This window comes from Lolium rigidum, chromosome 3 (genome assembly GCF_022539505.1).
Source record: "Lolium rigidum isolate FL_2022 chromosome 3, APGP_CSIRO_Lrig_0.1, whole genome shotgun sequence".
Classification (NCBI taxonomy): Eukaryota; Viridiplantae; Streptophyta; class Magnoliopsida; order Poales; family Poaceae; genus Lolium; species Lolium rigidum.
In genome coordinates this window covers 353550956-353574731 of record NC_061510.1, presented here as the reverse complement: position 1 = coordinate 353574731, position 23776 = coordinate 353550956, and the positions used below count along the sequence as shown (strand labels likewise).

The 23776-nt window shown below is 46.4% G+C and overlaps 1 protein-coding gene across 1 annotated transcript; it reads left to right on the top strand.

Annotated features, from left to right (window-relative positions):
- Nucleotides 1-17100: 17100 nt before the first annotated feature.
- On the top strand, nucleotides 17101-21016 carry LOC124700319 (probable nucleolar protein 5-2). Its single transcript, XM_047232471.1, has 9 exons — nucleotides 17101-17282; nucleotides 17401-17442; nucleotides 18051-18230; nucleotides 18308-18472; nucleotides 18830-19030; nucleotides 19117-19416; nucleotides 19766-19966; nucleotides 20050-20181; nucleotides 20475-21016. Exons 1-9 carry the CDS (start codon nucleotides 17205-17207, stop codon nucleotides 20850-20852), a joined length of 1677 nt encoding a protein of 558 aa, XP_047088427.1. The 5' UTR covers nucleotides 17101-17204; the 3' UTR covers nucleotides 20853-21016.
- The last annotated feature ends 2760 nt before the right edge of the window (nucleotides 21017-23776 follow it).

The window sequence follows — 23776 nt, the reverse complement described above, 5'->3', positions numbered from 1 at the left end:
CACACTCATATGTGATGGCAAATCAACCCAAGCACTTGTTAGCTCATTCCCCCACCCATTTTAGCTATTTCAACCAATAAAATATGATGTATTTGAGCAAATCATGCACTACCTAGCCCCTCTAGCATGATTTGCATAATCTAGATCTAGATCTATCTCCTCCCACCACCTTTTCCACTAGATCTAGCTAGATCTCTCCATTTCTTAGATCTCTAGATCTCTCAAGCATTAAAGTCGACGTGTGGCGTCTCTCCGTGCTTTTGGACGTCGCGTCAACTAATAGGTACATAACTAAATGAGTGGAATGTTCATGTGTTGGCGAAAATTTGCGGTTATATCACTAGTGGTGGCAAAAGGCGCGGTTCCATATATGTAAATGCATTGTTTTGCATTTGTTTACGCGTGCAGGAACATTGAGTTGCCAATGTTTTGCCGGAATGTTGATTAACTTCCGTTCCGGCAGAATTTTGGAACTCCAGACATGACAATATTTAGCAAAGGTCATGCCGAATTTTTTCCGTGAAAACCGAGACGGCGGTGTAATCAATTATCTTGTCTTGTAGGCGGCGATGGTCATCGCGATGAGGGAAAGCGTCGTGGATAGATACGTGGAACGCGCGACGGCCGACATGTATCGAAAAAAGCGAAAAGATATAATGTGTCCTTGTCGAAGATGCAAGCTAGGATCGTTGTTTGACCCCTTCTCAGGCATAGTGAATCAACACCTGTTCAGGTATAGTTTCATGGAGGGGCATACTCAGTGGATGAGTGATGATGGAGATGATGATATCGATGGTGATGATGATGGAGATGATGATGGTGGAGATGATGATAACGAAGGTGATGGAGAGGATGCCCCACACGACAATGGAGACGAGGTTGAAGAGGATGGCGCACACGTTGATGGTGATCAAGAAGGCAGGGAAGAACATGCCGCCGACGAGGACATGAGTAGAAATACCCCGCTAACCGCGGCCGTGCAGGACCGTCATGTTCAAGAACTTCTTCTCGGCAACACATCGACCGACCCCAAAATCGCCGGTAGACGGAAGGCTAAGCTGGATCAACTCGAGGTAGACTCGAGAACTCCGTTGTACGATGCAGCTCGTGGGACCGGAGGAGAGCCGTCTGAGATACACTCTCGATATTATGGAGATGAGGGCAAAGCACAAATGGACGGACACAAGCGTGGACGAACTCTTCGGATACTTGAAGATCCACTTTCCTAAAGATAACACGTGTGCCGGTAGCCTACAGGACGCCAAGAAAATCGTGTGCCCTCTCGATTTACCGCACCGGAAATACCACACATGCATCGGTGACTACGTAATATATCGAAACGAGCATGCCAATCTTGATACATGCCCACAGTGTGGCGAATCTCGATACAAGAGAGGGACAAGAAAATCTGCTCGAAAAGTTGTGTGGTACTTCCCGCTCACGCCCCGTCCGCGGCGGTACTTCGTGGACCCCAAGGAAGCAAAGCTCATGCGGCGGCATGCGGAAAGAAAGGAGGCGGTGATGCGTGATGTAGAACGGATTGAAACCCCAGTGCTAACACACCCTTCGGATGCAAGCCGATGGAAAACATTAGACGATGAGTATTACGAAGAATTCGGGAAAGAACCAAGGAACATCAGGTTGGGTGCGAGCACCGACGGACTCAATCCGTTTGGGAACCAAAGCAGCAAGCACAAAGCACCTGGCCCGTGTTTGTATGGATGTACAACCTCCCTCCATGGCTATGCTCGAAGAAGAAGAAGTACATACACATGAGTATGCTAATCCAAGGGCCGACGCAGCCAGGGAGCGATATCAACCTCGTATCCGGAGCTATTGAAGGAGGAGCTAGTCACTCGTGGGAGGAAGGGATAGAAACTTGGGACGTCTACGGACAAGAAACTTTCCGTATGAAAGCCGCACCGTTGACGACGGTGCGGGACTATCTTGGATACGGATATATCGCGTGCCAGGTGTGCCACGGACACAAGGCATGTGTGAGGTGCATGGAAAAGACGCCGTTTTACAGCTGGGTAAGGATCCCGGGTCTTCAAAAACCGTCTACATGAGGCATCGAATGTGGCTTCCCAAGAATGACCCGTGGAGGAAGCGTGGAGACCTGTTCAATGGGAAGGATGAGGTCGAAGGACCTCCACCTAGGCGAAGCGGCGAAGAGATAGATACTCGTTGAAAAACTCGGAAAGACTGCGCCTCCGGCGGGTAAGATAAAGATCCGAAGCGGAAGAAAGGAGACAAGAGAAAGAAAAAGGAACCCGGGCCGCTCTTGGGGGTATGGAAAAGGAGGTCCGTGTTTTGGGACTTGCCGTACTGGAAGATCCTCGGTACGCCTCATAGCCTTGATGTCATGCATATCACGAAGAACGTGTGCGAGAGCTTGCTTGGTACTGTGCTCAACATGCCGGAGAGGACCAAAGACGGGTCGAAAGCAAGACACGACCTGATGGCCCTTGATATCAGAAAAGAGCTTCATTTCGCCCAGGTTGACCAGGAAACCGAGGAGGAGGAGACGGATGGTCGCAAACGCAAAAGGGTGGCCAAGCAGCGCGAAACTCCACGCCCCTCCTCGCTTCACTCTAAATCCCGATGAGCTCGAACAATTCTTCAAGTGCCTACTAGAAGTCAAATTTCCCTTAGGCTACGCGGGGCCGATACGCTGTACGGCTGGACCCGACGAAAAAATCTTCGGCGGGATGAAGTCTCATGACTATCATGTCATGATGACGCGTATACTTCCGGTTGCTATCCGAGGGATAATGGAACCGCACGTTCGTGCGACGCTGACCGACCTGTGTAACGTCTTCGACGTCATCACTCGAAAGTCGATAACCGTCAAGAAACTCGGGAGGCTGCAGGAAGAGATCGTCACCATCCTATGCGAGATGGAGATGTACTTCCCGCCCGCATTCTTTGACATCATGGTCCATCTCGCTGGTGCATATAGTGGACGATATCGAGGATCTTGGGCCCGCGTTCCTTCACAACATGATGGCGTTAGAAAGAATGAACGGCTTCATCAAAGGATACGTTCGTAACAGGGCACATCCGGATGGAAGCATCGTCCGGGGCTTTCTCACCGAGGAGTGCATCTCTTCTCGCAAGAATTATTTAAACGAGGACGACCCACATCCGGTTGGATTGCCCGCCAACAAGCACCTCGGCAGATTCGAGGGAGTAGGCCACAACGCTGGCAGGAGGGAACTCGACGCGGATCAAGATGATAGGAGAACAGACTTTAACAGGGCCCACTTAGTAGCACTACAACACATGAACGAGGTAGAGCCTTGGGTGGATCAGCACATAAACATGATCAAGAGCAGGGCTGACAAGCCGATGACGGAAGAAGAGGTATTTAGAGCGCACAACTCCTCTTTCGCGAGCTGGTTCAAAGACCAGATTGATGCCAATCCCCCACCAATGGCAAGCGACGTAGACAAAATGATATTGGCCTTGTCTTATGGGCCCGCCCCCAACCTCATGACTTATCGAAATACGACATCAATGGTTACACATTCTCCACAGAGGAGAGAGACAAAACAAGCGACTATCAGAACTCGGGTGTGACGATGGAATCGTACACGGGTGAAGAGAAGAAAAGGTACTACGGAAGGATCGAGGAAATCTAGGAGCTCGACTACGTCGGGGAGAAGCTACCGATGTTTCGTGTCAGATGGGCTACGGACGTCACAAAAGAAGATGCGTATGTCACCACCATGCGACTGCCCCCCAAATCCAAGACCAAGAACCCCACCGCGCAAAATGAGCCTTGGGTATTGGCTAAGCACGTCGAGCAATGCTTCTTCATAACCGACCCGTCAAGGCCCAGCCGTGTTGTCGTAAGGAGAGGAAAAAGGGCCCTCGTCGGAATGGATGGAGTTGCCGATGAGCAAGACTTCGACGGCCTCGTCGGAGACCCAATGATGGAAGAACCCGATGAAGACGATAGAACCTACACACTAAGAAGAAGAAGGACGACGCTACCTAGGTCAAGTGTTCCTCCGTACACAAGGAGTCGCGACGATACCGGTGGGGTCACAAGGACCAAGCGGAAGGGACTTTGAAGTCATTTGTGTATTTCTAATAATTATCTCTCGAACAACTATTTGTCCGTCTCAAGTGTATCCTAAATTTATGTCTTGGTTTTTTATCGGATATCGCCGAAAGGACTTTGAAGTCATTCAAGAATTAAAATCATCAATTTATGTCTTGCAATTTTATCCTTCATTTATTTTTTATCGGATGTCTTAGCTAGGAAAGGGAAAGGAAAAAAAGGAAAAAAGGTGGCACCACAGATATTCGAACCCTGGTGCTTCGGCTGTGCACAAAAAAGTGGCACCACTGTGTTAATGGATCGGTTTTGATTAATCTATAGGTTTACATAATTAAAGGTGTCTCGCCAGCTGGGAAGGAAAAAAAATGTTACCCCCGACGAATTAGACGCTTTTGCCGGTGATAACAACACTTGGGCCCACCTGTATGCGACACTAACGTTACCGCCGGCGTTTTCATGAATTCGCCGGGGGTAAGTCCACTAGGACTTAGCCAAAAAAATCCCCCCGTCCCCGTCATCCCCAAATCCATCGATCCGCCGCGCAGCCGCATCTCCCCGCCGCCGTCGTCGCTGTCCGTCGCCGCATCGATCCGCCGTCGTCGCTGCTGTCCCCCACCCCCACGGCTGCCATCGATCCGCCGCCGTCGCTGCTGTCCCCCACCCCCACGGCTGCCGTCGCTGCTATCTCCACCGCAGGTGCGCCCCCTCTCATCTTCCCCCTCTCCTATCCCTTGCCTTCGTTCCCCTCTCCTCCTTCCTCACCGCGGCCATTCTCGATGGCGCACGGCACACAGGCGGGCGGCGGCAACCCTAGGCGAGGCGACCCGACGGAAAGCAGAGCAGGCGAGCGGCGGCGAGCGGCAGCAAAGAAGGCTGCAGACTGCAGGGGACCGCGAAGGCGCGGCACCAACGGGCCAGGACGCCAGTCGCCAGGTGACCTCTTATTCCCCTGATCCCCTATTCCCCATTTCCCCTCAGATTTTGCAATTTGATGCTGCCGCCTCCCCCAGATCTTAGGCGAGCTCGAAATAGAATACTTTATGCTCATAATTTGTAGTACTGCTCAATTAGTATGTCATATAGATATCAAGTATTAACTAGGTCAATGGAGTTGGGAGTGTCCTTATTAAATATGAGCATAAAGTTGTGTTTCACTATGTTGGCTGGCACATGATTTGCTTCCTTTTAGATTTTTTGATTTGTGATAACTGATTTGTGTAGCCAATTTTGCTATATTATCCTAGGACTGCTCTGCATTAGCTTGATGACTGTATACTTGGTATCATTTTTTCACTTGAGAACTTTCAAGATATTTACTGATGGTGCTTCTGTATGTTCTTCAGTTATTGTGGGGACTATCTATCTGCAAAATTCTTTTCAAATATCTGTCGTAGTTCACACTCGGTACTCAAAAACAATATTAACTATGCTTAATGAACATTCTGGTGGGCTGAATGCTGTAGCTGGAGAGTTTCTTGCACATATCAAATTTGTGGGATTTTTTTTGTCTGAATTACTTTTGTCTACAGGCTCATGTTGATAAATATCATTTTTACTTTGTTGCTTTGTCCACTGCACGGTTCAAAGTATGTGGGTTCCAGTAAATTAATTTTGCTTTATTCACTGCATGCTCTGTTTAAAAGTACATATTTTTTTCAGTAAATTCACTTCTACAATCAAATCAGTGTTTTAGTAGTTAGTGCTTGTGGCTATCATTTCATTTTCTCTTTCTGGACCTTAATTGCTCGTCCAGTTTGGTACTGCCTATATCGTGTGAACTATTGGTTATGTTATGAACTGTGTATGGTACTTCAGGTACTATTGGTTATGTCGCGTGAACTTCAGGTACATTGGAGTATTGGTGACTTCAGTACTTCTTCTGAACTGCCTATGGTACTGAAATGTTGTGTGAAATGTGTCTGCAGGTACATTGAGTGCCAATGTTTCGCCGGAATGTCGATTAACTTCCGTTCCGGCGAATTTCCGGCACTCCGGCATGACCATTTTTTAGCAAAGGTCATGCCGATTTTTCGCCGTGGATTTACACCTAGTAGTGTTAAGAGAATCTGTAACATAATGGAACAATGTCTTAGTGCAGATGTTATCTTCTAACTGCAACTTGTGCAGATTTGGTATATTAAGCAAAATATTGAGTTTGTTGCCCGTAGGAGATAAGTGATCATTTTATTTTAAATCCCTCTACAGCAAAATATTGAGTCTGTTATCATACTGTTGGTATGGCTACTTACACAAATCCAACCGAATAGTAGCTGGCATAATGCCTTCCCCTCTGCAGCCATGCGCACATGTACTATCTATAGCTGCAACATTGTTTTTTGATGGCCAATAGCTCTAAGGTTGTGATTGTTTAGTAATTGAACCCTTGAATTTGACTAACCAATATTGGTACGGAACACCAAACTCGTGTCATTGGGTCGGTATACTTCATCTAGGCCTCCTGTTATGAAAAAAATGAAGGATTAGGTGTTCAACTTGGCTTTATCAAAACTGAGTCAAGATACTCATCTGAATTCACAATATAGTATAAGCTCTTCCGTCGAAGTTACTCGCTTCATCCGCATGTTTACAGATCAAATTTCTGAAGTAAACTTACACTAGTAGTGGCCATACAAGTAGTAGTTTCTTGGTTCGGAAAATAAATCACCTGGCTTTGTTATACAGTAAAGCATGTTCCTAAAACACTACCTGATTTCTTTCTTTGACTAATAGTAGTTCCAAATACATGGCAGAAGCACGTAGCTAGCGATGTCGTCTTCTGCAGACCCCCACGAAGACGTTGACGGGTCTTCTCAGCGGAAGTTGGATGAGCACTACCGGCTCATGGTCTCGGATCAGCTCGAGGAACTTCCATGCAGCGATGACGAGTCCTCGGAGGAGGGGGATGATGAGATGGACAACGATGGTGAGGATGAGAGGGGGGCTGCCGACGAGACCACCGACAGTGGCGTTGCCGGGGGTAGCTCGGATACTACTACCGAGGCCAAGAGGAAACGGAAGCAGCGGCGCCCAAACAGGGTCGGCACCACTCGCGACATAATCACCGCGGTGGACGCCAAGACCGGTCTTCCTACCGAGCCCAAGCACGTGGCGAAGGGGTACGGCCTCCAACCGGGAGCAATCCTTCGGGACGTCGTCGACGTCAACGAGACGAAACTCCGAACCAAGAAGAAGAAGCATCTGCAGGCCCAACTCCTTGCGCGGCTGCACGCACGGTATGAGTTCCCTGTGGAATACAGGAACGAGGATCCCAAGGATAACATCGTGAACAGACGAGCCCTCTCTAAGTTCTCCAAGAACCTCAGCGGTTATAAAACCATGCTGAGGGGGATGCTTGGTGACAATGAGACTTGGGAAGAGATCCAGCGCCACTTCCCGCGGATGACGCTGGAGCAGTATAATAAATTCTTGGAAAACGAGGAGCTCGAGTACACCAAACGACAATCGACCTGGGGGAAGGAGCTGGCGGATAAGAACATCGGTCACCACAATCTTGGTTGCCGTGGCTTCGAAGGCAAGCAGCCGGTATGGGACAAGGAGGACCTGGCCTACATAAAGGCTGGCCTCGAGCCCCCTTTTGCCAAGTACAAAGACCCACTCTTCAGGGCATATCTCAGGTCCCGATACCATAGAGAATTGGCTGGGAAACGTGTCACGAAACCTGATGTGGTGGTGGGAGTTGAGTTGGTCGCCGACGCGAAGGTGATGGCACTAGAGAAAGCAGTGGTAAGCAATTTACCAGCTTATTAATTTGATACTGCTCACCAAGTCCATTACATTCTAAAATTGTTCATGTTACTTCGGCGCTTGACGGAACAAGCAGCCGCCGAATCAGCCGGCTCCTCGTCCCAGACGTCGACGGGCAAAGTCCCGTGGGACACGCCTTTTATGAGGGGTCTGAACACCGTGAAGGCGCGGCCGCTTTTGGACAAGCCCCACCGTGTCCCCGGCGCCAGAGGAGGTCGCAAGCTTGCCGACTATGGCTTGGACGTGCCCGCAAGCACTAAGAAGTCGCGCCATGCGCAGAAGGTCCGGGAGCACGAGGCTCTTCTGAAAAAGGTGGCCGACTTGGAAACAACCATGGAGCAACGCGTCAGTGCCGAGGTTCAGCAACGAGTCAGTGCCGAGGTTCAGCAACGCGTCAGTGCCGAGGTTGCTAGCAAGGTCGATGACGCGCCGGCCAACAGGGTCAATGAAATCATCCCTGATCTTGTGCTGTCGATGAAGAATTACTTCGCCGGCGGCCAAAAGGGACCGATGCCGGTTATCAGCCTAGGCGCCAGCAACTCGGACAACCGGCCTCCAACTAGACACGCTCAATGCACACCCAACTTGGTGACTCCACCCGCCGGCAATGTCGGCGCTAGAGAGGATTCGCCGGACCCGGGGGCCACGGTACTAGCCCCTCGGTCACCTGCACGCCCGGCCTCGGTCCTTCAACGCGAGCCGAGCTCGACGCCCTCACGGTAATTAATTTAGTCTCTCAAGCTCTACAAATTAGTTACTTTGTCGTCGCCCCTCTTTGACCTACATATGTTTTCACAGGAGAACGCGACTCGTTGCACCTTGCTACTGAATGTGGACAAAAAGTTGAAGGCTGTAGCGAGCGGCAGTGTTATCCTGCCAACACAACGGATTTTCCACTGCGTCAGGATGGATGATAGCGTGAGCCGGGTTCGCGTGAACCGGTCGTTACCGGGATGCCAAGACCTCCATCCTCCTTATCAACCCCCGGAAACGGAAACCCCGCTCACTCTCGGGGACCTCAAGAATCACATCCTTCTATGGCCGAAAGCCCTAATTCGGCTGAACACCGCCGCCTCGGGTTCGGAGGCAAGCTATGGCATGGTCACTCCTCAGGATGCGACGGCTGCCCCGAGTCCTCCACCGGCTGGTGGTCCTTTTGGGCCCGATAGCCAGCCCGACGAGTCAGCCCGAGAGTCAGCACGGCAACGCGTTGGACATCGATCAAGCTCCAATCGATACGTTCATCGCTGAGATGGAGGGCGACGGGGTTTCTCCTTACAAGCCACCCGCCGATCGTACGCTAAAGAAGAAGTTGTTCCTTTCACAAGAAACTCCCGAGCAGGAAGACACTACCGCCTTCACCGCTCCACCCCGAGTTGGGCTTACCCCGAGGACACTCCTTGGTGCGACCACGGAGGGTATGAAACAAAACGCCACTCCCGGCTGCAGTAAGAAGAAGGCCGGGAAGCGGAAGAAGTCCGGAGATGTTGCCGCAAGCAAGAAAGTGGTTAATGACAAGTTGCCGACCCCGTGGAGGAAGATGCATCACATAGGCCAGCCTATGCTGCCGGCACACATTGTCCAGCAGGTGACGCCGGATATGAGGAGCTTGCATGATGCTGTTCTAATGAAGGAGGACCTACTTCTTCGAGATAGAAATCCCTCGTACCCGGTTTTGACGGCGAAGGTGCCCACTGGCTTTGGCTTTGTCACCACATACCTCGCGGACTTGATGTTCATTCGATATGAAGACATCTTCAGGCTCTTGAACATGCAACAGCTCGACCGAAACTTGGTCCGCCTCCTATCGCTCAGCATGGCGCACGATATCGCCATGGAGAACACAACGCACATCGCTATCATGGACCCCTTCTACATGACTCCAGCTGTCGTCCAGAACGAACAAGCGTTTCTAGCGAAGTACATCAAGGATTTCTTGGTGTTAAACAAGGATAAGAAATGCTTTGTCATACCATATTTCCGCGAGTAAGTATTTGGTTACTAGAGTACCCTCTATTACATTCTTTCATGAATTTCCTTCATAGTTGATCGAGTATGATGGTTTATTTCCATTTTGCGCAGATTCAAGTACCGCACCCTCCTCCTCTTTTACCCGTATCATTCGGATGTCGGTTACCTCGACTCCGGGCTTGATCCGGACAAGGACTTCACCGACCTTAAGTCTACACTTGATAAAGCCCTCAGCGGCTTCATAGCCGAGGTTGGCATCGACAAAATCAGGCATGAGAAGAAAGTGAAAGGTTGCTATGTGTGCAACCACATAACCAAGTTCCCCGCCTCAAGCAATCGGCGCATGACAATGGGATGGAGGCCTGGTTTGCCATCCTACGGATGAGGTCGATTGTAAGGTCTCGTAACGATCTCTTGTTGCCATCCAGTCTTCGGCGGATGTTCGTGAACATGTCGGACACCACCGATGAAAACGTGAGAGCCGAGTTCCGTGCCATCCAGCGGACCATTTGCACAATACTCGGAGGGATGTCCGCGGTAATGGTGGCTTGTTCCACTATGGTCCCGAACTTTCTAAGGCCGAGATAGAAGGCCGATTAGAAGATGGATGTGACGACAGAACATTCAACACGCTCGAGGGCATCCGTCCCTTCCCGCCGAAGCCTACTTGACTCAAACACTTTTGTCCTTTGCAAATGTTAGTCATAAAATTACTTAAGTAATTTCCATGCTTTTTCTTTGCACTACTCTATGTTATATCTCTCTCTACTAATGTACTAACAACTTTCATTTCTTTTTTCCGTGTTTGCATAGATGACGTACTATGTCGTCTACCACGGCCGGGTTCCCGGAGTCTACGAGGACCGGGAAGACCGTAGGAGGCAGGTCCACCGTTTCAGCGGCAACAGCCTACAAGGGGTACACCACTTTGGAGGAGGCGGAAACTCGATACGCCAACTTTCGAGCGGGACGAGAGGAGGGAGATGTGGAGGACCCCTTTCATCGTGATGATGCTTGCCGCCACCGCCTCTCTAGTTTACTATGTCATTGTTGTTTAGCTAGGTCGTCGACTCGGACTTATATGTATTTCCGTAACATGTGCTACTTCGAGTCGTGATGTTTGAACTATGGTCGACACTTGTGTTATTGATGCATATGCATGCATGTTATGGACATTTCGGGACTTTCTAATGATGTGTATCATTGCCAATGATGTGTATCTTGCTAATGATGTCTATTTTGCTGTCATTCTGGTAATTGCCTCGTATATTCTGTGTATATGCTATGAATTCTGGTGTATATACTGTGAAATTCGAGTTTTATTTTTTTACTCCTGCTAATGTTAACGCTGGCGAAATGTACATGTATCCCTGGCGTTTTGCAATCGCCAGCACTACGGCCTGATTCCCCTGGCGAAATGATAAGACGCCGGCGGTAAGACTAACCCCGGCGAATTGACAACACTTACCCCCGGCGAATTGGTAAAACGCCGGCGGTAACGACACTTACCCCCGGCGAATTGGGAGGCGCCGGCGATGAGGCGTTACCACCGGCGAGGTGATCGCCGGCAAATGCAAAAACGCCGGCGGTAGGCCATTTCAGGACGCCGGCGGTAGGCCATTTCCTAGTAGTGCGTCCCCAGAAACATGGTTACCGCTCAACAAGCAACTTATTAAGAAATAAGATACATAGCTACATATTCTTCACCACAATAGTTTTTAAGGCTATTTTCCCATGAGCTATATATTGCAAAGACAAAGGATAGAATTTTAAAGGTAGCACTCAAGTAATGTACTTTGGAATGGCAGAGAAATATCATGTAGTAGGTAGGTATGGTGGACACAATTGGCATAGTTTTTGGCTCAAGGATTTGGATGCACGAGAAGAATTCCTCTCAATACAAGGCTAGGCTAGCAAGGTTGTTTGAAGCAAACTCAAGTATGAAACGGTGCAGCAAGACTCACATATGAACATATTGTAAGCATTATAAGACTTTACATCGTCTTCCTCGTTGTTCAAACACCTTAACCAGAAAATATCTAGACTCAGAGAAACTAATCATGCAAACCAAATTTTAACAAGCTCTATGGTAGTTCTTCATTAATAGGTGCAAAGTACATGATGCAAGAGCTTAAACATGATCTATTGAGCACAACAATTGCCAAGTATCAAATTATTCAAGACATTATACCAATTACCACATGAAGCATTTTCTGTTTCCAACCATATAACAATTAACGAAGCAGTTTCAACCTTCGCCATGAACATTAAGAATAAAGCTAAGAACACATGTGTTCATACGCAACAGCGGAGCGTGTCTCTCTCCCACACAAGCATGATAGGATCATATTTTATTCAAACAAAACAAAATAAAAACATACAGACGCTCCAAGTAAAGTACATAAGATGTGACCGAATAAAAATATAGTTTCAATAGAAGAAACCTGATAAGTTGATGAAGAAGGGGATGCCTTGGGCATCCCCAAGCTTAGACGCTTGAGTATTCTTGAAATATGCAGTGATGAACCACGGGGGCATCCCCAAGCTTAGATTTTTCACTCTTCTTGATCATATATCATCCTCCTCTCTTGACCCTTGAAAACTTCCTCCACACCAAACTCAAAACAAACTCATTAGAGGGTTAGTGCATAATCAAAAATTCACATATTCAGAGGTGACACAATCATTCTTAACACTTCTGGACATTGCACAAAGCTACTGTAAGTTAATGGAACAAAGATATCCATCCAACATAGCAAAATAGGCAATGCGAAATAAAAGGCAGAATCTGTCAAAACAGAACAGTCCGTAAAGACGAATTTTATAGGGGCACTGCACTTGCTCAGATGAAAATTCTCAAATTGAATGAAAGTTGCGTACATATCTGAGGATCACGCACGTAAATTAGAAGATTTTTCTGAGTTACCTATAGAGAATCATACCCAAATTCGTGACAGCAAGAAATCTGTTTCTGCGCAGTAATCCAAATCTAGTATTCACTTTACTATCAAAGACTTTACTTGGCACAACAATGCAATAAAATAAAGATAAGGAGAGGTTGATACAGTAGTAACAACTTCCAAGACTCAAATATAAAAAAATTGCTGTAGTAAAATAAAAACATGGGTTATCTCCCAAGAAGTGCTTTCTTTATAGCCATTAAGATGAGCTCAGTAATTTTAATGATGCACTCGCAAGAAATAAGAGTTGAAGCAAAATAGAGCATCAAAAAGCAAGTATGAGACAAATTTAAGCCTAACCCACTTCCTATGAAAAGGAATCTTGTAAATAAACAAGTCATGTAGGCATAATGCAACAAGCATAGGAAAACTAGACAAGCGCAACTTCAAGATTTTCAGCATATAGAGAGGTGTTTTAGTACCATGAAAATTTCTACAACCATATTTTCCTCTCTCATAATGATTTTCAGTAGCATCATGAACAAACTCAACAATATAACTATCAAATGAAACATTCTTATCATGAGTCTCATGCATAAAATTATTACAACTCCCAACATAAGCATAATCAATCTTATTAATTGTAGTGGGAGCAAATTCGACAAAGTAGCTATCATTATTATTCTCATCATAAAATGTAGGAGGCATAGTATAATCATAATAAACATTATCCTCCATAGTAGGCGGCACCAGAAGACCACTATCATTATAATCATCATAAATAGGAGGCAAAGTATCATCAAAGAAAATTTTCTCCTCAATGCTTGGGGGACTAAAAATATCATGCTCATCAAAACCAGACTTCCCCAAGCTTAGAACTTTCTATATCATTATCAACAATGGTGTTCAAAGCGTTCATACTAATATTACTACCAGCATGCAAATAAGGTTCCATAGGTTTTTTAATTTTCGCATCAAACAATCCATGTCTTAACTCAGGAAATAGAATAAAAAGCTCATTGTTGTCCATTATGCCTAACTAGTGAAAACAAGAAACAAAAAGATGCAATTGCAGGATCTAAAGGAAATAGCTTCGAGCACTTACAACGGCGCCGGAAGATAGCTTAGTTGCCGAGATCCGGAGTGTGAGTGCCTTTTACCTTTCCTCCCCGACAACGGCGCCAGAAAATAGCTTGATGTCTACGCACGCTTCTATTCCTGTAGACAGTGTTGGGCCTCCAAGAGCAGAGGTTTGTAGAACAGCAGCAAGTTTCCCTTAAGTGAATCACCCAAGGTTTATCGAACTCGGGGAGGAAGAGGTCAAAGATATCCCTCTCAAGCAACCCCGCAATCACGATACAAGAAGTCTCTTGTGTCCCCAACACACCTAATACACTTGTCGGATGTATAGGTGCACTAGTTCGGCGAAGAGATAGTGAAATACAAGTGGTATGAATGAATATGAGCAGTAGTAACGGCGCCAGAAAATAGCTTGCTGGCGTGCAGTTGATGGTAGTAATATTGCAGGAAGTAAAAATGCAGTAAAACAGTAAACAAGCGATAATTGCAATATTTGGAAACAAGGCCTAGGGATCATACTTTCACTAGTGGACACTCTCAACTTTACAATCATAAAGGAATATAAATAAGCACTTCACTATGCGACTCTGAATTACTCTTTGGCAAGATAACGAACACTAATTCATCATGTAGGCAAACCTTAAAGATGTATTCCCAAGTACTAATAAACACCCCACGCTGTCACTGTGAGCATTCATAGGAGGTACTAACACACCACAATTTCATAGAGACATCCAACTCAAATCATAACTCGCTGAATAAGTATTCTGTGAAATATAGCCTAAGAGACCCACACGGTGCACACACTGTCACCTTTACACACGTGGGACAAGGAGTCTCCGGAGATCACATAAGTAAAATCCACTTAAATAGCATAACGACATCTAGATTACAAGCTCATCATATGGATCTCAATCATGTAAGGAAGCTCATGAGATCATTGTATTGAAGTACATAGGAGAGAGAGATGAACCACATAGCTACCGGTACAGCCCTTAGCCTCGATGGAGAACTACTCCCTCCTCATGGGAGACAGCAGCGGTGATGAAGATGGCGGTGGTGTCGATGGAGATGCCTTCCGGGGCACTTCCCCGTCCCGGCGGCGTGCCGGAACGAGACTCCTGTCCCCCAGATCTTGGCTTCGCGATGGCGGCGGCTCTGGAAGGTTTCTCGTACCGTGGCTTTTCCGTCTCGAAGATTTAGGTCAGGGAGCTTTAAATAGGCGAAGAGTCGGAGTCGGAGGAGGCCTGGGGCCACCACACAATAGGGGGGCGCGCCTGGCTCCTTGGCCGCGCCGCCACCACGTGTGGGCCCCCAGGGTTCCCCTCTGGTGCCTCTCCGGTGTTCTGGAAGCTTCGTGGAATTCTAAGATGCTGGCCGTTGATTTCGTCCGATTCCGAGAATATTTCCTTACTAGGATTTCTGAAACCAAAAACAGGAACTGGCACTTCGGCATCTCGTCAATAGGTTTGTTCCGGAAAATGCATAATAATGACATATAATGTGTATAAAACATGCGAGTATCATTATAAAAGTAGCATGGAACATATGAAATTATAGATACGTTTGGGACGTATCACACACTGCTTTGCTTCTATGGTGGTTGGCTTGTTTTAAGGAATATGACCATTTTAGCTAAAAGCATACATTATGCCACGATTTCATCGTTAATCGGGTGGTAATATATTATAATATCATAACCCAACTCTTATGACAACACGAGATGAACTATCATGATAGCTAAGACCGCATCACTTGGAGTAAATAACCATAGTGCACGTTGTGTAGATGGGTCATAAGAGTTGAAATACATGCCGACGACGGCATAGAACAAGTTCGTCGGCTAAGACTGCATCGACATACCGATATCACTATCGTGATAGGTCATACACGGCGCACACAATTCTGGCAACACCATTGTGTGCGGTGAGCTTCCTATAGTTTTGGGAAAACTGTGGGTCTAACCTATGATCGTGTCTTCTGACATATGCAAGACTTCCCCATAATACACCCTCTGACATCCGTAAGGTGTCTCTTCCACAACTCCATCCAAAAAAAAATACCTCCGGCAATCGCGGCTACACCGATTACGGCGAGTACTACATCGACCATGACTACCTCGACCACGACAACATCATCAGCTACCTCGTCATCAACATCACACATACATCTACACTGACACATCGACAACAACTCCGGTCCACATTGTATGTGTCATCACTTGCATACATGACACACCCCCGTTGTGACTGTGTGAGGGAAGAGAGGAGAGACAGAATGTAACATCCCAACACTTATGACCAATATTAAAATCCAAATACACATGAGCTATTCAATTCGCACTAAAACACAATCATCACATAACCACCTTTCAAGTTAGGCGTGCAATTTTTTTTGTTACATAACCATAATAACCTTTGAAAGAAGGCGATTATTACAATGGTGGTTCACCATTTTGACATCTAAAAGGAATGATTGGCATGGTAGTTTGGGTGGAAATCCTCTGCGAGATTTCCCGACATTAGAATCTTACCATAAAGGGTTAGCCATGCGAAAAGCTTGCATCTAGGAATAATATCGGCCTTGCAAATCTTCACGAGCGGAAACATTGGCACAACCAATGAATTGGACTTGCATAAGCAATGCTACTTGAATATGTGCATGAAGTCGTCTTACAACCAATGAATTGGACTTGCATAAGTGGTGCTAGTTGAATATGTGCTTGAAGCCGTCTTGTTCTAGTGGCTAGAGTCTGCGAAATAAGTATACTCTCTCTCTCTCTGCCTATATTTACATTGCATACTTATGTTGCCTGATTTAACTTTGGCCATCAATTTTTTTGACCAATAATACTTGAGATATTTTTCATAAACATTACATCATTGGAAACTACTCTTTCAATATTATGAATAAAATAATGTTGCAACATCGAGCGATATGCTTGATGAGCAACACAAAACAACAAACAAAATGATGTTGCCGCTGTCTCGATCTGGTTTTAAGAAGCGCATCAATATTTTGCTTTGCACCCGTTCCGGCGTTCATCAAGACATCCCCGACCTAAACCCCAAGAGGAGCAATCCAACGGCAGCCAACGCCCACCCCTCCCAACCAACGGCGAGACTGGCCTTCAACCACCTCCCCACCGTCCTGTATAAATCTCTCTCACAAAACCTAAAGAGGGCTAAAACCCTTGCGGCGGCGCCTCTCTTTTCCCCACCCCACTCGCCGCAGCCGAAATCCTTGCTCCCCTCGCGCTCCCCATCCCCAATCGGCGTAAGGTTCGTGGGATTCTGTGTGTTTCAGCAGCTCGGATTCGTTCTACAGACGAGCTCGTTGGTTTGATTCGGTTCTGTGGCTGCGCCTGCGATCCAGGTGGAATCGGAGCTCTCTTTTGCTGAGTCGCGGCGTGGTGGGAGATGTTGGTGCTGTTCGAGACGCCCGCCGGGTTCGCCCTTTTCAAGGTCCTGAACGAGGGCAAGCTCAGCAAGGTCGAGGTGAGTTGTCGCCGCCGCCGCCCCCCAGCTCTTCGTTTGGTGTGGATTACTGGCGCTTAACTTTTTCTCTGAATATCTTTTTGGGCTAATGGAGCTCCGTGGTCGTTTTTGTTTGTAGGATCTATGGCAGGAGTTCACGACGCCGGCCTTGGCCAGAAAGGTTTGTGCTTTATTCTTTTCTTCCGATGGCAAAATAAATTCTCTTTCCCGTACAATTTGTCCGTGATGTACACATTATAATCGAGTTAGTGGGAAAAAACCATTGATATGAGTAAGCAAGAATCCATGATGTGCGCCCCCTAGCTATCCTCTTAACTTGTTATCTGATACAAGTTAGTGCCCACTGGATGCTTGTGTGTCCTTGAACCGTAAGGAACACGCTGATAGATGATATCAGTTGTCTGTCAGCCTAATGGGTAACCTTGCAGGGGTCTGTCCCAGTAGAATACTGGACTTTCCACCTGCTTTAAAAAGTGACCAGCGACATTCATAATTCCACAATTCTTTGTGAGTCCAATAGTCCAAAATAAGGAGAGTTTGCATGGTGCAGTTAAACCTTCTGGTTTCTCTATATTTCTGATGATGTAATGCCTAGACACTGACTGCTGCCTCCTGGCAATATCCATTGTAATTTAAGTTAGTGATCATGAAGTTCTTGGCGAGCAGTTGAGATAATTCAGTATATGCCTCTGAGCCCTATTTCGTATATTCTGTATACTTAATTTCTCTTACTGGCTCAATGTTACTTACCAGATATATTTATTTTAGGTGGTTGAGCTGAAGGCTTTCAACAAGTTTGAGAACACATCTGATGCCCTTTCCGCTGCAACCCTCATTCTTGAGAGCAAGCCTAGCAAGGGTTTGCGCAAGTTCTTGCAGAAGCATTGTGATGGTGAAACATTGGCTGTTGCTGATTCTAAACTTGGAAATGCTATAAAAGACAAACTGGTCAGTTAGGTTCCTTATTAGTCACTTTGTCTCTGTTGTATTACCAATTCCACTTACAATTTGATGTGCTTTCACAGAAAATTGACTGTGTTCACAACAGTGCTGTGATGGAACTGATGAGAGGGCTAAGGAATCAGCTTAGTGAGCTTATATCTGGTTTGGGCACACAAGACCTTGGTCCAATGAGCCTGGGATTGTCCCACAGCTTGTCTAGATATAAGCTAAAGTTCAGTCCGGAAAAGGTGAGTCAATACTTGCGCTTATCTTTCTTCCGTTGGTCATTGCCTGTGCTTCATTTCTGGATTGGTGGCTCCTGTATCTCATGAGTTGTCATTATCTTTCATTTTGTATGTATGCATGGTCAAGCCTTTGTTAGTATTATGTGTTGGCTATTTATTGAAGTTTCTTTTGCAACATTTTGTATATTGCTGTCATGTCCTATGATAAGTCACTACTATCCTCCTTGTCATTTTCTTGGTGGCCTTTTTGTACTGCTATTTATTGAATTACAGTCGTGATATTCATTGAAGCTAACATCTTGTCACCTGTTCCACATGAACATATGAGGTAATCCTATTTTTTTTCTTCTGATTCTACAGGTTGATACCATGATCATTCAAGCTATTGGCTTATTGGATGATCTGGACAAGGAGCTTAACACATACGCAATGAGGGTTCGTGAATGGTATGGTTGGCACTTCCCAGAGCTCACTAAAATAGTGGCAGATAATATACAGTATGCAAAAGTTGTGAAGTTGATGGGCAATAGGACGAACGCGGTCAATCTTGATTTCTCAGAGGTAGATTGTGAACAAGTCTAAATATGAGTGCCATTCCTAATTCCTATGCAGGAAATTTGCTTATTAAGAACTTTTGTTTTTTTCAGATACTGACAGATGACGACGTGGAAGCACAGTTAAAGGAGGCTGCAGTAATATCCATGGGAACAGAAGTTAATGATCTTGACTTGTCAAACATTAGGGAACTTTGTGATCAAGTCTTGTCTCTTTCTGAGTACAGAGCTCAGCTGTATGATTATCTGAAAAGTAGGATGAACACAATCGCACCCAATTTGACTGCTCTTGTGGGTGAACTAGTTGGTGCTAGGCTTATTTCACATGGTGGCAGTCTGCTAAATTTGGCTAAGCAGCCTGGCAGCACAATTCAGATACTCGGTGCAGAGAAGGTGAGTTCACTATATGTAACATTATGTATATATTCCATCTATTCTGTAAACTTGATTCAGGGTTTGAATTGTTTATGGACGGATGGATTTTTCATATAAAAACAGGGAAGAGGCATGATAGGGTTAGGCAAGTAGATGTTCTTATTATATTCTTTGATATTTGTATCCTTCAATAGTGTGAGACAAATGCAACGAATGCACACATTTTGTCTTTTGTACAATCAATCTCGTAATGATGCTGTGGCAACAACAATTAATGCATGGGCTCATGGCTGCAAATGAGTTATGTTGTAACATCTCTTTGAATTTGCCTTTAGCGAAATAAACTGAACTCTATATTTCTCTCCAGGCTTTGTTCAGAGCTCTGAAGACAAAACATGCTACACCTAAGTATGGTCTCATCTACCATGCATCCTTGATTGGTCAGGCAGCTCCAAAGCACAAGGGAAAGATTTCGCGTTCTCTTGCTTCAAAAGCAGCTCTTGCCATCCGGTATGATGCCCTTGGTGATGGTGAAGATAACTCCATTGGTCTTGAGAGTCGACTTAAGGTATTGATATTGTCAAAACACCATTTATGTACAGTATAAAAATTTATGAGGATTGTCTTTTGACATGAAGAACATTTGAACAGCTTGAAACACGTCTTCGGGTTCTTGAGGGTAAAGAACTAGGGAGATCTGCTGGTTCCACAAAGGGAAAGCCCAAGATAGAAGTGTACGAGAAAGACCGGAAGAATGGTGCTGGGTTAATTACACCTGCTAAGGTAAGCAGCATCATGGTTTTGTCTTATTATTCCAAAGATGCTTCCCAACAATTGGTAACAAGGGCAATAATGTGGACTTTTTCTCTTATCCTGGCAAGAACTTAAGAATAATATTTGTTAGAATTGTGGAGCCATGTTAGGGTACTGGACTTCTGGATATTCTTTGTTGGGCAAGGGAAAGAGTACCCTCAATATTTTGCTTTCAGCATACTTATCCCCTCTTATAGTCGTGCAAAATAATTGTCATTCATGGTATTCATCTTGGTTTAATGTTTTAAACTTTCATTTATCAGACGTACAACCCTTCGGCTGATCTGGTTCTTGCACAACCGACTGAAGAAACACCTAAGAAGCCCGAGACAGCTTCAAAGAAGAGGAAGCATGAGGATGTGGAGACTGCACCATCAGTCGAGCCTACCGGGGATGCAGTTCAAGAGGATGGGAAGAAGAAGAAGAAAAAGAAGTCCAAGGACAGCGAGGAGATTCCCGCAGCGGATGCCAATGGTGACAAGAAGAAGAAAAAGAAGTCGAAGGAGATTGAGGAGCCTGGTGCGGCCACTGCTGAAGGAGAAAAGAAGAAAAAAAAGAAGAAAAGCGACACACAAGATGACGAGGTTGTTGCAATGGAAACTGAGTCTGGTAAAAAAGATAAGAAGAAAAAGAAGAAGTAGGCTGATCAATGAGCTTTTGGGTTCAAGACTTTGTGTTCTGTAAAATGGAATTTTAGCGGCTACTTGATGTTAGTAAGCCTTAGTATAGGAACCTTGCAGGGTTCAGTTTACTCATGCAGCTGTATTGAACAACTCACGATATTTGAACGACAGGTGACATTGAAATTTTGTTGTTCAAAATACCCTGTGTGCTCATTGTATGTGAAATATTTTTTGTCAGGTATGAAGATTGCCCTCATCCAATGGCTTGTTCTCCCCCGCTTTTGTTTTAAACTTCTTGCAGTGTGTACTGCAAGACCGGCCGAAGGGGTTGAGGAAGCCAAAACCTTTGTTTGGAAGTGCGGCTGCCTATATCTGTATGTGCATGCTCACTTCTCTCTGTTCTTCTGAAATGATATGGAACTACCACAAAACTGCTGCTGCCTTATCAGTTCTGGTGGTCAGTGTAACTTTATCTTGTGAATTTAATTGCATCAGTAGCTTGAACTTGCTTCAGCCGTACTACCTGTTTTTACATGCAAGTGCTGCTGCTTATATATCTGCGTGTGCATGCTGGAACATGTGCTCACCTCTTCTCTTTATTCTTTCTTGTGAAATGAAATGGAACAAGCACTACAATTTCATCCATCATTAGCTCCTAGCCTAGCTATCTATATATTGGCTATATATAGCACAAGGTTCTTGTTTCTAGCTTGTTTTAGGCAGTCAATGGGAAAGCTAGCTGCTCTGCATTGCATATTTGCATGGACAATGGTGGTCGCGCTGCTGCTGTGGTTGGGAGCGCCCGCGCATTGCATCCTGCATGCAATGCGCGTGTGCCTTCCAACGGCCTTGAATCGGTCGGTTATCCATGGGCCGCCGCCGCCTCACCTTGCCGGAGACGGCGGCTGGCGGTGCCATTCCGGACCCATTTCCTCCTGATCTACAGTGGCCCTTTGGTCGCCTTGAATTTCTTACTCGTGACGAGGTCCGCAGCTCCGCCTATGAGATTTTCTTCATCGCCTGCCGCTCCACCTCTGCCGGTGGACGCCTCGCTGTCGCCACTGGGGATAACCATGAGGGAGCCAAGACGGTGGCGGGGGCAAAGAACATGGTGGTGGTGAGCCGCCTGAAGCAGTCGCTTGGCCTGCGCTCCAGGAAGACGAGGTCCATGGTGGGAGCCAAGCCAATGACGTCGGCGGAGATCATGCGGCGGCAGATGGGGGTCGCCGAGCAGACGGACGGCCGTCTCCGCAAGACACTCGCCCGCTGCCTCGTCGGCCCCCAGGTATCTCCATGCATTTCGTCATTCTCTGAAAATAAATATTGTTCATTCACAGACTAATTTGTTGGTTGTAGATGCCCAAGAAGGTGGAATCACTTGTGCTTCCCATGGAGCTGCTTCGACGCATCAAGGCCTCCGAGTTTACCGACGCAGACGAGTACCGTTTGTGGCAGCTCCGCCAGCTCAAGCTCCTGGAAGCAGGCCTCGTCTCACACCCGTTTGCGCTGGTCGACCGCAGCACTGCGGCGTCCTCTCTCAGCGAGATGGTCAGGTCCACCGATCTGCAGATCGATGTGCGCGCCCTCTCTGCCACCGTGATGGCTCTAGCATGGCGCTCCGTCGAGGTTTGCCACTGGGCCGACGGCTACCCCCTAAGGCCTTGTTTGGCACAGGAGTTTTAACCGGTTTTGTGGAGTATTATCCCGGCCTAAATTTTATACACGTGAAACGGCGAGCGAGCCGTTTGGCAGGCCGGTCTTGGCCGGGCTCAGCCTGAGTAAATCCCGCAATACACGTCGACCCGACGAGTTTTCTAGACGCTCCACCCACCTCGCGTTTTTCGGTCCACGCGCGTCGCGGCCACGCCGGCGGCTCCGCTACCCTGCAAACAAAAGTAACATCTCCGGCGATGCCTCCCCAGCACCCGCCCCCGCCCCCGCCGCCTCAGCACCTGATGCTGCCGCCGCTTCAGCACCTGGCGCCGCCGCCGCCGAGTTTCCTGCCGACGTAGGCTCCTTCGGCCGTCCGTCCTCTCCTGTAAGTTCTCTTTCAGCTCGCCCTTCCCCTCCCTATCTAGTTGCCTCTAGCTAGTTCTTGATGCCTAGGGTGATCGTGAGCTAGTGGCTACAGATTCAGATTTCTGTTGGATCTGTCATTCTGTCAATTACTGAAGTAATATATGATTACAGTATTTGCCTCTAGTTCTTGATGCCACTGCATTTCCTTTTGAATCTGTTAGTTGCGTCTAGTAATATATGATTTGTGTTCCATTGCAATTCCTTTTGGATTTGTTAATTGCCCTAGATGCCTACAGTGCCGATTTGTGTTTGCCTCTAATTAGATAGATGTGCATATGCCGATTCAGTCAATGGCCAATACTTACAAATTATAATTAATATTTCTTGGTTATGTTTGCTTCAGTAGATGGAACAAGCCTTGACTTTTTTCTTATCATCATTGTAGTTTAGTAGCGATGGAGGTTCCAATGATCCGACGGTGTGAGGAATTCAGAGCCGAGTTGTGCTACTGTAAATAACTGAACTTGTGATCTGTAGGATGACCCTGTGCAAACATGACATTTGGAATGGTTATACAATTAATGTGCAATATCGCTTATACGGTCTGATGCATTGTTAGATGCAGTTTCTTGCAAATCTTGTATCAATTAAATTGAATTCACTTTAACACACAGATGTTTTACAACCAAATATATTTGCATTGCAGGATGGGGTCTAGACAATAGGTTCTAAAAGAAGGAATTTCGCAAACAAAAACTGATGCTTATAGTTTGCTCAATCAGTTGATGCTTTTGTATCTTATGTTGATTTCAGTCCATTTCATCCTTTTGCCTTTCGTTACTCAATCAGCTGATACAATCCCTTGAGTTTGGCTGCCTAGTGCTTCAAGTTAGCTATGCTTTTGCCTTTCGTTTGTAGTCCTG

What these genes read in the sequence shown, in the direction of transcription:
- LOC124700319 (XM_047232471.1), top strand. Translation starts at nt 17,205, where the DNA reads ATGTTGGTGCTGTTCGAGACGCCCGCCGGGTTCGCCCTTTTCAAGGTC. An exon ending in CGCCGGCCTTGGCCAGAAAG is followed by an intron (nt 17,443 to 18,050) that starts GTTTGTGCTTTA and finishes TATTTATTTTAG; the next exon opens with GTGGTTGAGCTGAAGGCTTT. An exon ending in TCAATCTTGATTTCTCAGAG is followed by an intron (nt 19,031 to 19,116) that starts GTAGATTGTGAA and finishes TGTTTTTTTCAG; the next exon opens with ATACTGACAGATGACGACGT.